Source organism: Accipiter gentilis, chromosome 1 (assembly GCF_929443795.1).
Source record: "Accipiter gentilis chromosome 1, bAccGen1.1, whole genome shotgun sequence".
Taxonomy (NCBI): Eukaryota; Metazoa; Chordata; class Aves; order Accipitriformes; family Accipitridae; genus Astur; species Astur gentilis.
The window spans coordinates 53364940-53378342 of record NC_064880.1 but is presented as its reverse complement, the minus strand read 5'-3'; the positions used below and the strand labels follow the sequence as shown (position 1 = coordinate 53378342).

The window sequence follows — 13403 nt, the reverse complement described above, 5'->3', positions numbered from 1 at the left end:
AGTTGTTTCTGGAATGCACACACACAGGATCTGGATTGGAGAGCAGAAGGTTAAGCTGACATTGCTCTCATGAGACTCTATCAACATGCTATATTCATTTCTGGACATCTTCAAAAAATGTTAAGGAGCTGAAGGAATTTTAAAGAACAGAAATAAGATTTAAAGGGGAAGGATTGCCTAGTAAAGCAAAATGCTAAGTAATTGAAAGCATATAACTTGCCTAAAGGGGAAAGAGAAGGATCTACAGCTCTGTGCAGACTATAAAATACTTGGCAGTAGTGAATGAGATATGATATTTCATCTGGATATAAATATTAACTTCTAGAAAGAGTTAAGGAACAAGAAGATGTCTCTCAAGGGCTCCTGACAGTCATTTATTGAATTATGTGATATAGTATATGAAGAGAGATCATTGTTGGTATTGGCTTTTAAATGCATCTCCTTGAAGAACTAAAGTAATCCTATCATGTGAGTCAACTAGATGACCTAAGAGGTCAGTTCTGTTATCGTCACCATGATTCTGCTCCATACATTATACAATTATCATAGAATCATTTAGGTTGGAAAAGGCCTTCAAGATCATTGAGTCCAACCATCAACCATGCCCACTAAACCATGTCCTGAAGTACCCCATCTACTCGCTTTTTTAATATCTCCAGGGATGGTGACTCAACCACTTCCCTGGGCAGCCTACTCCAATGTCTGACAACCCTCTCGGTAAAGAAATTTTTCCTAATATCTAACCTAAATCTCCCTTGCCACAACTTAAGGACATATAAATTCTTGACCTTCCAAAGTACTTCACTCATTAGAATTGCTCCCCTGTTGCTTAATCTGTTTATCGTGTATTCTTAGTCTTCCTTCACTGGGCATATTGGCTGTTAATTGGGTTCCTTGCAAGTTTTTTCCTTGCAAGTAGTCAGTTTTCACATGTTCCTGGGTCCACATGTTCAGCTATGTAACATTTCATAAGAAGTGATAAAACCATTGACACGTGATTTGCATCAAGTTAAGCTGATAAAGCACCACTTCAGGTATACTTAAAGGATTAAATTAAAGACAGACTTATGCTAAAAATTTAGTTCGAAGTCCAGACTCCTCTCTCCTTTCTCTGAAGTTCAGAAATGCTTGAATTGGGATGGATTTAATTTGGGTACAATATAGGAATGAAATTGTCTCTGTCAATTCAAATTCATTATTATTATCAACTCTGAAAGAGGAAAATGTGCATGTGTTTTCCACTTGAGTGCTCCCTTGGATTTGCCTAGGAATCCATTTCAGCAGAGACCTGGTGTAGTTCAGTCAAGCTCTGGTGTGTTTTGGGTTTCCTCGGGAGCACAGAAGCGCCCAGCTCCCTTTTCCTTCACGTTGCTGAGAACAGGTGGCCTCCTCCGGGGTCACCAAGTATTTTTAGGGCTGAAACTCGAGCGCGTTGGAGCCAGATTGGCTGTGCTATCCACATGCGTAATTAGGAACCGAGGCACCAGGGTTGCTCTCGCCCAGTGCTGCTCAGGAGGGAAGAGTGGAGAGGCTTTGCTCCTAAGGATATTTACTGGATGTGGCTGGTAAGAACGTTTTAATCATGTTTGACAACTTTTCCTTAGAATAGGATCTTGAGCTGTTTCCTGATTCTGAAGTTTTTTGGGAGTAGTTGTCATTCTTTGCTCATGGAAGTCAGATTTTCTGCCTGGCTGACTAGTTGCAAACTGCAGTAAGTGGAAAGGAACTGTGTTTTGGTGTAACTGAAGGTTATAATGGTGATAGTTTGTGTAGATTGTATCCTTATACGCAATCCCTACTTCTTGGGTTTATTCATAAACTTTGGCCTACTTTTTCACACGACATGCTACTTACTAATTGAGTTATTCTTTCTTTCTTTATTTTAATAGTTAACATTCTGGTTTAACAAATTGATTTTGGGGGGGTAATTTTTCTTAACACATTGGAACTAAAAAGGGACAGTATTCTATGTTGCTATATTTAACCTGCATTACTAGACTTCACTTGCCTCAGAAGGAATTGCAGTTTAGCCAGCTAAACAAAACCACCCTGTCATTGGGTAGTATTAGCTTACACGGCAAATATCTTTGGACTCAGGAACAGCTGTTCCAAAGCCTCATCCCCTCCCAACATTAGAAACAGGGCTGTAGTCTCTGGTGGAAAATTGTAGCTTTGCCTCATAGCAAAATCATTGTGTTAATTAATTCTTTTAAAGGTTTTGACAGTAATCTGTACTTTGTAATTCAGCCAACTGTATGGATTTTCATATTTTCCAGGTCTGAAGAAATAGAGAGAAAAAAGCCACAAGTGCTAAAAAAAACCCCAAAACCCCCAAACCCAGAGCATCTATATAGGCTAATGCTGGGAAGACAGAAATTGCCTCATTAACCTAAGGTCACTTAAAAAAAAAATATTTACAATCTTTTTCTACATTATGCTTTTACTTATGAATGAATATAGTAGAATATACAGATAAAGCTCCCATTCAAACAGGAGCTTGAATAATATAATGGAATAGTACAGAATAGCCACAGAGAAAAGAAAATTGTTCAAATAATTTTGTTGTAATGAAAAAAAAATCAAAGCATACTTCAAGAAATCTCTTCCTCTGTTTTTTTTTTTTTTCTTTTTTTTTTTAATTTTCATTGAATTCCAGTATTGGTGTTAAAACTATTAGAACAAAGTATTTGTCCAAAACTGTAATTTATATCAGTATGTTTGAAACTTAATCCAATGCTTTCCCATAACAGTCAAAGTAATGCCAGATCCCAGCTTTAGTTCTTTCTGTTGTTCTTTCACTGATTAGCCTACAACATTGTAATAATCTTACTAATTACTAACCATGACCCTAGGTGCTTTATGAACTTGACTAGTAGCTTTTCACAGTACTTTCAGTATTGGGCTAATACTGTATATTCTCACTTTCATTTGCTGTGTGACCAGTGAGTGGGGAAGAGACAGAAGAATACCTTCAAAATGGAGGAAGAAGAATATGAGGAAGTAGTGGAGGTAAGAAGACAATCTGAGAGTAGAAATATTTGTTTCCTCCCTTGTGAATGAATATATTAATCACTTGAATGAGACATTGCTCATGAGCATTGATGGTTGCTTGCTGATTGCTCTCTGGAGATTAGGGTATGACTAGATATCTATTAAATGATTTGATCAGTAAACAACAACAACAACAACAAAGTTGCTCTCTGAAGCAAAGTCTCCCTGGTTCCTGTCATAGTTTCTCTGTTTAAATAAGGATTGTAACCATCCCACACCCGCATTGCAAGGTTTTGTGATGACTCTTCTGTGTAATTATAGATGCAGTGGGCCATCTCTTTTCCCTCCTGGCTTGCCCTCTGTCATTCAATCCATGCTAGAGAGGATGACTTTGGAAGCCTCTTCCTAGCCTCACCTCTGTGCCCACTGCAATGCAGAAATGCAGGAGCTTTTGGTACCACCAAGGTACCATTAACCAATTTAGCCTTAGAAGTTGCAGAGATGGAGGCAGATTTAAACCTGATGTACATGGAGTGGCATCAGGGATTAATTTGCCAATAAGTTATTTAAACTCAGTTATATGCCTAATTATTTAGTCTCAGCAATTTGATTAAAAGAATCCCCAGGAAATGGGGAACCTACAGCTTACTATTATAAGCGAGTGCCATTGGAATAATGACTGCTATTGAAAGAGTATACGAGGTTAACAACCAGTATGGTCTCACCTGTTGCATTATTACTATTCTGAAATTAAATTACGTGTAAGTGATTATAACAAATTGCTCAGTGTTTGAGGAAAAGAGGAAGACAGTACAAATGTAGACATCCCACAACTCATTATCTCCACACTATATTCAATGGACTGTTGATTTCAGGCAGTGTAACAGCATTGAGCCCTGACTGCTGACTTTACACATTTCAAATAGTGAATGAAGTCAAGTCAAATGGTTTGCCAGTTGAATTAGTTAAACATGTTTTGGAAAATAAGTGTTACCGTTCATAAAGTCCATTTTAAAGACATTGTACCACCTAGTTGCAAAGACACCAGTCGTTCATTAATTTTCCTATTACCATGTTACTTGTAATTGTCTTTATGCTTCCTGAGCATTATGTGCTCTCTGAAACAAAATGTATATTTATTTGCTGTCAATGTTTATTTGTTGCTGCTGGAATTATGGTGTGTTGGGCTTTTTGTCTACACAGGTCTGTTTCACTCTTTGTTTTTAATTTTCAACAACCGCCTTCCTGTAACCACATCCCTCGGAAAGACCGAGATGGTCCTGCTTTAGTAGCTTCCCTTGAGATATTCATAGTGAGAAGTTAAATAAAACAGGAACAATAGCATCTGGTACATTTCTAAGGCAGCTTAAGCCTTTCTAGAGTTTTCTTAACTAGAATTCCACTTCTGTATGAATCGCCTATTTTAGACCTGTAAGAGTTCTATCAGGAATTCATCCTCCGAAAGAGTAGAAAATTATTGCTGAATAATGAGTAGCTGAGAAAACTTTGAGGATTTTAAGATACAATTTTGTCTTTCTCTGGAGTTATTAGTCTGCACTGGACACTGTAGCCATTTGTGATGTGCAAAAACCCACAGTGAACAACGCAAACCTTTGCTGCCGAGTTACTCGAGGTTTTGTGAAGGTGGGTCAAACACGGTATAGAGCCAGTGAGCAGAAATTGCCTCAAAACAGCCCAATATGATGCAGCTTGAAAAGTATGGGCTAATTACGTGAACCTAACTTCAAGGAAGAAGGCTGCGAAAAGGGCTTAATTGTTAATGAGAATTTAATGAGACTCAAGGGGCTTTCTGTTCCCACCATTTTGGCGCATGACCTTGAGTAAATCGTTGCTGTGGAGATTTTCCAAAGATGAAACCCGCGTTTTTCATTTTCCCCTTTCTGGAAGTCAGTGGCAAATGAAGCACCTTTTGAGCAAGACAGGTGCCGTTTGCTACAGCGGATGGAGCAAGGTCTCTAACCGCCTTTTTCTTCATGAAGCAGCGAGGGGAGATGGAGGGCGAAGCCTCTGGGCGGTGAAGCCTGGGCCGCGAGCCGGCTCCCCTCAGCGCGGCCGCCATTTGCCGCGGGGCGGCGCGGCGCGGTGGCGGGCTGGCGGGACGGCGCCATCGTGCGGCCGCCATTTGCTGCGCCAAAGAGGCGGCCTCGGCAAGTGGCGAACAGGGCGGCGGTGGGCTCTGCGTGGGCGCAGAGGCTCTGGTCGGAGCCGAGCTTGACGCCTCCGGCTGCCGGCCGCTGTGGGGAAAGGCAAGCCGGCAGCGGGGGAAGCGAAGCCCACAAAGCACTGCAAACAGGGATGTAACCCTTGTCGCCCCTCCGGTGGGAGGTGCGTTCTGGTCAGGTCAGTTGCGCTCGCAGGTTGCTGAAGGAGAAGGTGAGCAGGCTTTGCGGTGTCACCGGTGAAGAAGACGTTGAGAGCACCTTCGTGAAAAGCAAGAGGCAGAGCTGCACATGGCAAGGAAGGAGGCCCTGGTTAAATGGGTGGTGGAGGGTGGCCGCCAGGATGGAGAAGGCGGGAAGCTCATGGTTTCCCGCAACAGGAGGAAGGTTCGTGCTCCACCTTTAGGTCTGCCACTTCAGAGTCGATGTGGTGCCTCGGGAACTTCTTTAGGCAGCTGGAAAAAGCCTTACGGGCACAGTCCTTGTGCTTATGGGTGGCTTTAACCATCCTGGTATCTGCTGGAAGGGCCTATGGCTGGGCACAAGCAACCTCGGAGATTTCTGGAAAGTACTGAAGATAAATGTCTTGGTGCAATTGATTGGTGAACTGACTTGGAGAGATGCTCTGCTGGACATGCTACTCACAAGCAAGAAAGAACTGGTGGAAGATGCAAAAGTCAAGGGCAAGCCATGGCTTCAGTGGTCATGAGACTGTGGAGTTGAAGATTCAGAGAGCAGTGAGCAAGATAAACAGAATTACAATCCCAGATTTCAGAAGAGCAGACTTGGGCCTGTTCGGGGACCTGCTTGGGAAGATCCCATGGGAAACAGCCTTGGAGGGCGAAGGGGCCCAGGGGAGCTGGGTGATCCTCAAGAACATTTTTCTCAGAGCACAAGAATGGTTCAGTCCAGTATGCAGAAGTCAAACACAGCAGAAGGCTGGTGTGGATGAACAGGGAGCTGTTGACCAAGCTCAAACACAAAAAAAGAAGTATACTGAAGGTGGAAGCAGGGGCAGGCAACTTGGGAGGAACATGAAGACATAAGACATTATAAACTCCATTTCTACATGCATGGGCAAAGTTCAGCTGGAGTTGAAGCCAGCAAGGGAAGTGAAGAACACTGAGACAGGTTTCTGCAGGTGCCATCAGCAGCAAAAGGAAAGCTAAGTGAGTGTGGGACCATACTTCAGCAGGCAGGGAAGCTTGTGACAAGGAACAGGCAAAATGCTGATGTACTTGAAGCCTTTTTTGCTTCAGGTTTGATAAGGCTTGTCCTATGGTCTTCCACATCTCTGAGCTTCCTAGAAGAGATGGGGGAGTGAAGTTGTACCCACAGCAGAGGAAGACAGAGTTAGGGATGTGACTTAACCCACTGGGATGTACATAGTTCTGTGGGACCAGAGGGGATGGATCCAGGGGTGCTGAGGGAACGGGCTGATGACATTGCAAGGCTGCTATCATCTTTGAAAGTTCATAGTGATGCAGGGATGTTCCTGACAACAGGAAAAAGACAAATGTCATACCCATCTTGAAGAAAGGCAAGAAAGAAGATGCAGGGAACTATAGGCTGGTCAACCTCACTTCAGTCCTTGGAAAGGCTATGGAGCAAACCCTTTTAGAAGCTATTTCTAAACACATGAAAGATGTAAAGGTTATGGGGAGCAGTGAACATTTATTTATCAAGGGCAAATCATGCCTGACCAAACTCATTGCTTTTTATAATGAGTTCACTGCTGCTATGGACAAGGGGAGACCAGTGAACGTTGCATATCTTGACTACTTTAGGAATACCTATGAAACAGTCCCCCATAGTCTTCTTATCACCAAATTTATGAGATGTGGGATGGATAAGTGGACAATGAAGTGGGTGGAAAATTGTCTGGACTGCAGAGCTCAGAATTGTGATCAGTAGTACAAAGTCTATCTGGCAGCCAGTAATTATTGGTGTCCTTTAAGGATCTGTAAGTAGGAACAACTTTGAGGGCCTATAAAGAGAAACCTACTACAGTCCTCTCAGCTTGTTACCAAACACTTGGAAAATCCTGGTTTTTTGAATGCTGATTCTTTCTTTTAGCGTGGTCATCATTGCCTTCCCTCTTGTGGGTAAAATTAGATAATGATCCTTCATTAATTACTTGGAAGGATGATTAATTGAGGAATGTATGGAGGAAATCCAATTGTTAAATGAACAGATGTTCAGAATTGCCAAGGATGCAAATGTGACTACATAGGTATCAATGAACTACAGGCCTATTTCTCCAGAAGTGTGTTTTTAAAACAGCTTAACAGAAGCTACAGTTTGCTATTCTGTATGATCTGGAGTAACAATGATTCTTTTTCTTTTCTTTTAATAGTACTACATTGAAGAGACAATTATTGAGGAGGGTGAACCACATGAGGTAAGGGTCCCTGTCGTGTTACATGTGGAGTATATATGCATCTAACTAATGCATAATGCTGAATTAGGAGCCTTTTGTATTCTGAGGTCTGTTTTCTCATATTAAACACACAAATATCAGTGAACAGTTGCTTCTTAATATTAATACTTGATTTCCTCTGCAAGACCCTGTTGTGGAATGTTCTAGAGGACTCCTAGCTTGTTCCGAGTATCCTATCTGCCACTCTTTGGTTTTCATTAGAAGGAGGTATGGATGTGCCCATCAGAAAAGGACTGTGCTAATTTTTGTCCTGCTATGTGTCTTGCTGATAGTCTTCCCTTTGATCCTGGTCAGCAGCTGTTTGCACAGGAGCTGACAAAATGAAGCAACAGGTTATGTTAATAACAAGAAACACAGGCAGGAAGATTACTTGGGTAACATAATGACAGAAATCAGATTATTAGTGCAAAAATCCAATTATTAGTGTTAAAAATGAGCAGAATTATCAAGGATGTGAATGTGACTAGATATGTACATATGAACGACAAGCATATATATGCATTAGTCTTAACCTTGTTATGAAGAGAAATATAAAAAGATTCTGCCTGAAACCAGTTTACATGTATCAGTTCTGTTCCCTTCACCTTGTGTAATTTCAGTAAATAGTGGTGGTTTGCAGGTTTTTTTCATGTCACTGGTAAATATTTGAGTCACCAAGGAGTTAGTAGCATAATTTGAAATTCTACTTATAATATAGATAGAACCCAACTGTCTGCTATGCTACCATGAAATATTTTTTACGGCATATGTTTATGTGGAAACAAAAGCTTAATGCTTCGCTTTGTGAGTGTGTTTCCTTTGAAACAAAGGGTCTGTTCCCAAAGTCTTCCTGTGTTTTTAATTTAATAAAATATGATTTGATTAACACTGTTGGAGCAAGTAATCTAGGACTACACTATTGAAGGAAACTGCCATCTTATGATTTTTAAGATTAATTCATCCACTGCATTCATCAGGTGTTCTAAAATCTGTAGCCAGACTGGATTGAAAGGGAGCAATAGCATGACTGATTATTTCTCTGTCTGATTTGCATCAGTTTTTGAAAACAGTATTGTGGAATGAAGAATTACATATGAGTACAAATGTCTTTGTAGCTAGTGTGATTAGACCTTTTCCCATCAGCTGTAAATACAATCTAATGCATTAGTGTCGTGTGGTCCTATGAGTTATCATATGAAAATGAAAGTTCCCCCCCCCGCAACCAAAATGCTGTATTTTCAGAATCAAGCCTCTCCTAAGTTTGAGAAATGTATTACAACTTTTTATAAAAGCATGTAGCTTGACTGTTTTCTTGTGAAGCTAACAGCAGGTAGTGCTGTTCACAGTGTTCACCTAGACAGGTTTCAAACTCTCCAGTGCTTTCAGTACCAAAACTTAGATTAACACTCGTATATTTGAAAAGAGTTGCAAGAGAGAAACTTGTGGCAGTGCTGAAGTAACTAATATCTCAGTGAAATGCAATTAATGTTCACATAGTAAACGTACCTTTTTTTTTTCATTATTTTTACATAATTTAAGTTTTGTATACTTCTCAATTTAATGTTTAATGCTTAATATATTTTCTGGTCAATCTAATGCTAATGCAAATAGCAATCTGAAATATGACCTTCATATATACTTTTTTTAAAGGCACTTTTTTTTTAAAGCTAGTTCATATGAAATAAATCTTCATACTTTCTTATTCAGGTGGTTTTGGAGCACATTTTAAAGTTGTAATAATTATTTTAAAATGTTCTTAAGTAGAATCTTAGTATTAAAATTATTGCTTACAGCGTGAATACATTGATAAACAAATACATAAAAAATTTAAATTAATTAAGGGGTTATTTCCAATGGATGCTTGTTTGATTGATTATACAAGTATCTCAGCTATGTCTCTGCCATGATTGCGATCTGGCTATGAGAAAATGTAGTTTAGTAGAAAAAGTGGATTCTAGATATTTGTTCAGTCAGCTGGTGGATCGTGTACTTACTAAAAGATCCCAAAGACTTGGTCTCATTTGTCTGCTGCGTCCATTCCTTTCCTTTTGCAAGAAGATAATCTTTTTGAATGACTATATGCACCTTTTTCTGCTTTCACGACTTTCAGTGATGTCAGTAGGAGTGCTGGCTGTGCAATGTATGTCTTCAACACAACTTCAGCACTGAGGACTTTTCTACACTTTGGTTTTAGTAGCCAGTGGTTCCACCTGAGAACTCCCCTGATGCCAGTGGAAGTTCTGCATATAGAACAGAGGCAACAGGAGCCCCACTCTTCCAGCTCCTCTGGAGAATAATTACATGAGTTTGATACAGAAATAAGCCAGTCAGTTAATTTATTGTGGGTTTTTTTTTAGGTTGGGTGATGTATAGTAGGCATACTGGGTAATTCCGGTAGGAAAAGTGTCACTGATTTTCTGTCTTGCAGGTGGTCCCTGGATAAGAACTGAGTATCTTTTTACTAGATAGGGGAGGTGAAAAATGCTTATCATAAAATGATGATTTATAGTTTAAGCAAATAATTATTTTTTTCTTTATTCCCAGGTGATCACTGAGGTCACGGAGACTGTTAGCACAGACTTCACAGGTCCTAAAACAATCACCTACACTGTTGAGCATGAAGAAACTGCTGTTGGTGATGCAGCACCTCCAGTCAGAAAGAAGAAAATACGGACAAAAGTGGACTCATCTAAGTTTTTGACACCTTATCTGCAACACAGTAATAAAATGAAGGACCTATTCAGTGAGGTAAATAGTCCCATGTCTTTTATTTCTTGAGGAACACCAACTTTACAAATACTTAATAGGTATTATTGCAAACCTTCATGCTACTGTTTTGTCTCCAGTACTTCATTTCAGGATGTGTATTAATGTTATTTTCCTGAAATAGGAAGTTTCCTTCTTTGAATTAGCTCCTCTCTCGCCCGTTTCCTGCTTGAGTGCATTAAGTAATTATTAGGCACAAAAAGTGGCTTGAGGCAGATGGCTGAAGATTATCAGAACTCCTGCATTATCTGACTTGGATATCTGAGTGAAGGAAGATAACAGGGACTAATGTCTATTGAATAGCAAACCTCAATATTTTTTATAATAGTGTATTTCTCTATCCCTCTATATAGATCTCCAAGAAAAATCCTTATGCACAGTATACAGGAACAAGCACCAACCTAGATTCCTGATACGGGATATCAGAGTCTGGTAGACCAATACCATGCGATGCTGTGAAAAGTGGAAAACTGCTCTGCACAGATGCAAATGGTGTCAGATCTGTTTTCCTAAATTTTGATGTATATTACCTACCAGCATTCACTGTTTAAGGGTTATGTGAGATCACAGGCCTAGAACTGCTACCCTCACCTACATATTTTCCTTATCTTTGATCAATGAAACGGTAACTGTAAATTTATCAATATCAAGCTCCTAAGGAGAACATAATCAATTAGAGGTGATCTAAACCAGGCTAAAGGTAGAAATGGATTTTTTCTGTTGTGTCAGATGGAAGAAAGTTAGTTGGTTAAAATAAGCATAACTCTGCAAATGTAATTGAGTAATGCTGGTTTGTATTACTGAATAATCTGCTCCAAATTCCTATGCTAACTAGATAAAAAAATCAATAATTGCTACATATATTTCTGCCAGAGCTTTAGGATATGTCTTAATTAAATTTGCCATTTTTTTCCTTCAGAACAAGTACAAAGAAAAATTTAGAAAAGAAAAAGGAAAGCCATATGCTTCCACGATTGATACCCCAGAAATTCGGAGAATCAAGAAAGTGCAAGACCAGCTCAGTGAGGTAGGTATCAATAAGAAAAAATATTTACTGAATGGTAAAGAAGAAAAATTGAGTCACGAGTTTAAACGTTAGATAGAAGTGATAATTTTTTCATGATATTGTGATAAGGCAATCTGAAAGTTTAGCAGAAACTTTATTAGATTACAAGATTGAGGAATACAGAATATATGACAACTGGAGTTCTGGGTTGTAGGTTGAAATTTAGGCCTTTTGGGAAGGGAGATGTGATGGTTCCTTTCTAGCTGCATGATTAGCCCTGGTTCGTTGTGCCTAAAGAGGCTTGAAAATTTCTGATCAGAAGTTACAGGCACGGGAGGTGATGGTGATGCCCATATCATTGAATTTGAAGATTTCACACTCTACGTCCTGCAGTCATCATGAATGATGTGCCTGATGAATTTTTGTTGAGGTTAAGTTGTACGCTGGGTAAATAACCCTAGAATTTTGTTTTTAAAATGTGTTTAAACATTTTTGTTTTCGTAAAGCAACTGAAAGTAAGTTTCCTAAAGAGATACTGGAAATATCATGCTTAGATTCTCCACATGTTGCAAAATGAACTTCTGCACATCTTGTTATTTACTATGGGATTTTTCAAGAGGTGTTGTCCCCTCTGTGTGAATCCCACTTTTAGTGATCTGCCTTTGAAAGCTAGCCCAAGTGCAATTGCCCCACTGATGCAGTGCCTTTAGTTCTGGAAGCTAGCTCATTCTCAGCTCTTCCTTTTAAGCAGCTGTAGTCTACCTTTCAACAATACACCTCACAGTTTGAGTAACTGAAATCCGCCTACAAAGGCCTTCTAATTCTTTGTACAGTGAATAGAGAGAGTTGAGTCCCTAGGAGTGGGAACCCCTAAAGAGGGTAGTCACCTAACCTAACCAGTGTTCAGAAGAGTGTGCGTTAAATTCTACTCTGCTCCTGACTTAGGATATATTGAGGAATGTGATGCAGCAATCCATGCGCTAATGCTGACTGAGCCCGCTGTCAAGCTGGGAGTGGTATAACCGCATTAGGATGATTTTGTGCCTAAGCTGCTGTTTTGCCATGATAATGTGGCTATGTTGGTTTTGGCACTACAGCTAGAGTTTACATGGCAATGAAACTGAGATATACTGAGTAGCGTAGGGATGTCTCTATCTCATTATACAGGGTGGAAGTACACTTAGAAAGAACTCTGTGATTACAGAGGGACACTAACTCTAACTTAGATTCACATCTCTTGAAACTGTCTCAAAGCTGTATTCTTTCTCAGTTAATTCACAAAATCTGTTTGTTTCCATGGTCTTAATTTCTAAGGAACAACTAGTCCTAAATGCTTTACTGAATTCAGGTTTTGGGTGTTTAAATTATTAAGTGTCAAAATTTCAATATTCTGCTTTTTAAAAAACCTGTCAGTTTTTGCTGTAAGAATAAATGCGTTTTGTTGTGCTTTGATCTAGGTTAAATACCGCATGGCTGGTGAAGCTGCTAGAACTATTTGCCACATTGATGAAAAGGCCAAGGATATAGAACATGCAAAGAAGGTGTCACAGCAAGTGAGCAAGGTGAGCGAGTTCTGACTTTCTGGAAGGGTTGTGAACGTTTGGGGATCATAAGGTTACTGATATGAATAAAGTTTTCGGCTCAGGGCACTAAAGCAATGTTTGGAAGAAAAGTTTAGAAGCACAGAGAGAGATAGCAGAGAAGTTGATAAGGCAAGTATAAATATATCTTAAATGTTTCTAGTTCATGTTTTCAAATGTCACTGGTTTGAGACTTTCACTTTGAAAAAAAATCTTTAGAGTAGGTAGTTTATTCACAAAAGTAAATATTTTTCTAATGACAGAGTAACCAATGTGCTGATCTTTCTTTCCAGGTATTATATAAACAGAACTGGGAGGAGAATAAAGACAAGTACCTGCTTCCCCCTGATGCTCCAGAGCTTGTGAATGCAATAAAAAACACAGCAATGTTCAGTAAGGTAAGAAAAAAAAAAAACCGCAGGTCTAGGCAGCTGAAGTGCAAGAAGGATTCCAAGTCAGAG

At 39.6% G+C, this 13403-nt stretch overlaps 1 protein-coding gene across 1 annotated transcript in view; it reads left to right on the top strand.

Annotated features, from left to right (window-relative positions):
* The first annotated feature begins 1478 nt into the window (after positions 1-1478).
* The window catches only part of NEB (nebulin), a 128930-nt gene continuing 117005 nt past the window's right edge, over positions 1479-13403 (top strand). The window contains exons 1-8 of the mRNA XM_049816933.1: positions 1479-1565; positions 2277-2394; positions 2944-3009; positions 7528-7572; positions 10135-10338; positions 11276-11383; positions 12820-12924; positions 13236-13340. Of these exons, the coding sequence (XP_049672890.1) occupies positions 2977-3009; positions 7528-7572; positions 10135-10338; positions 11276-11383; positions 12820-12924; positions 13236-13340 (600 nt within the window). The 5' untranslated portion in view covers positions 1479-1565; positions 2277-2394; positions 2944-2976. The remainder of the gene's footprint in view (positions 1566-2276; positions 2395-2943; positions 3010-7527; positions 7573-10134; positions 10339-11275; positions 11384-12819; positions 12925-13235; positions 13341-13403) is intronic.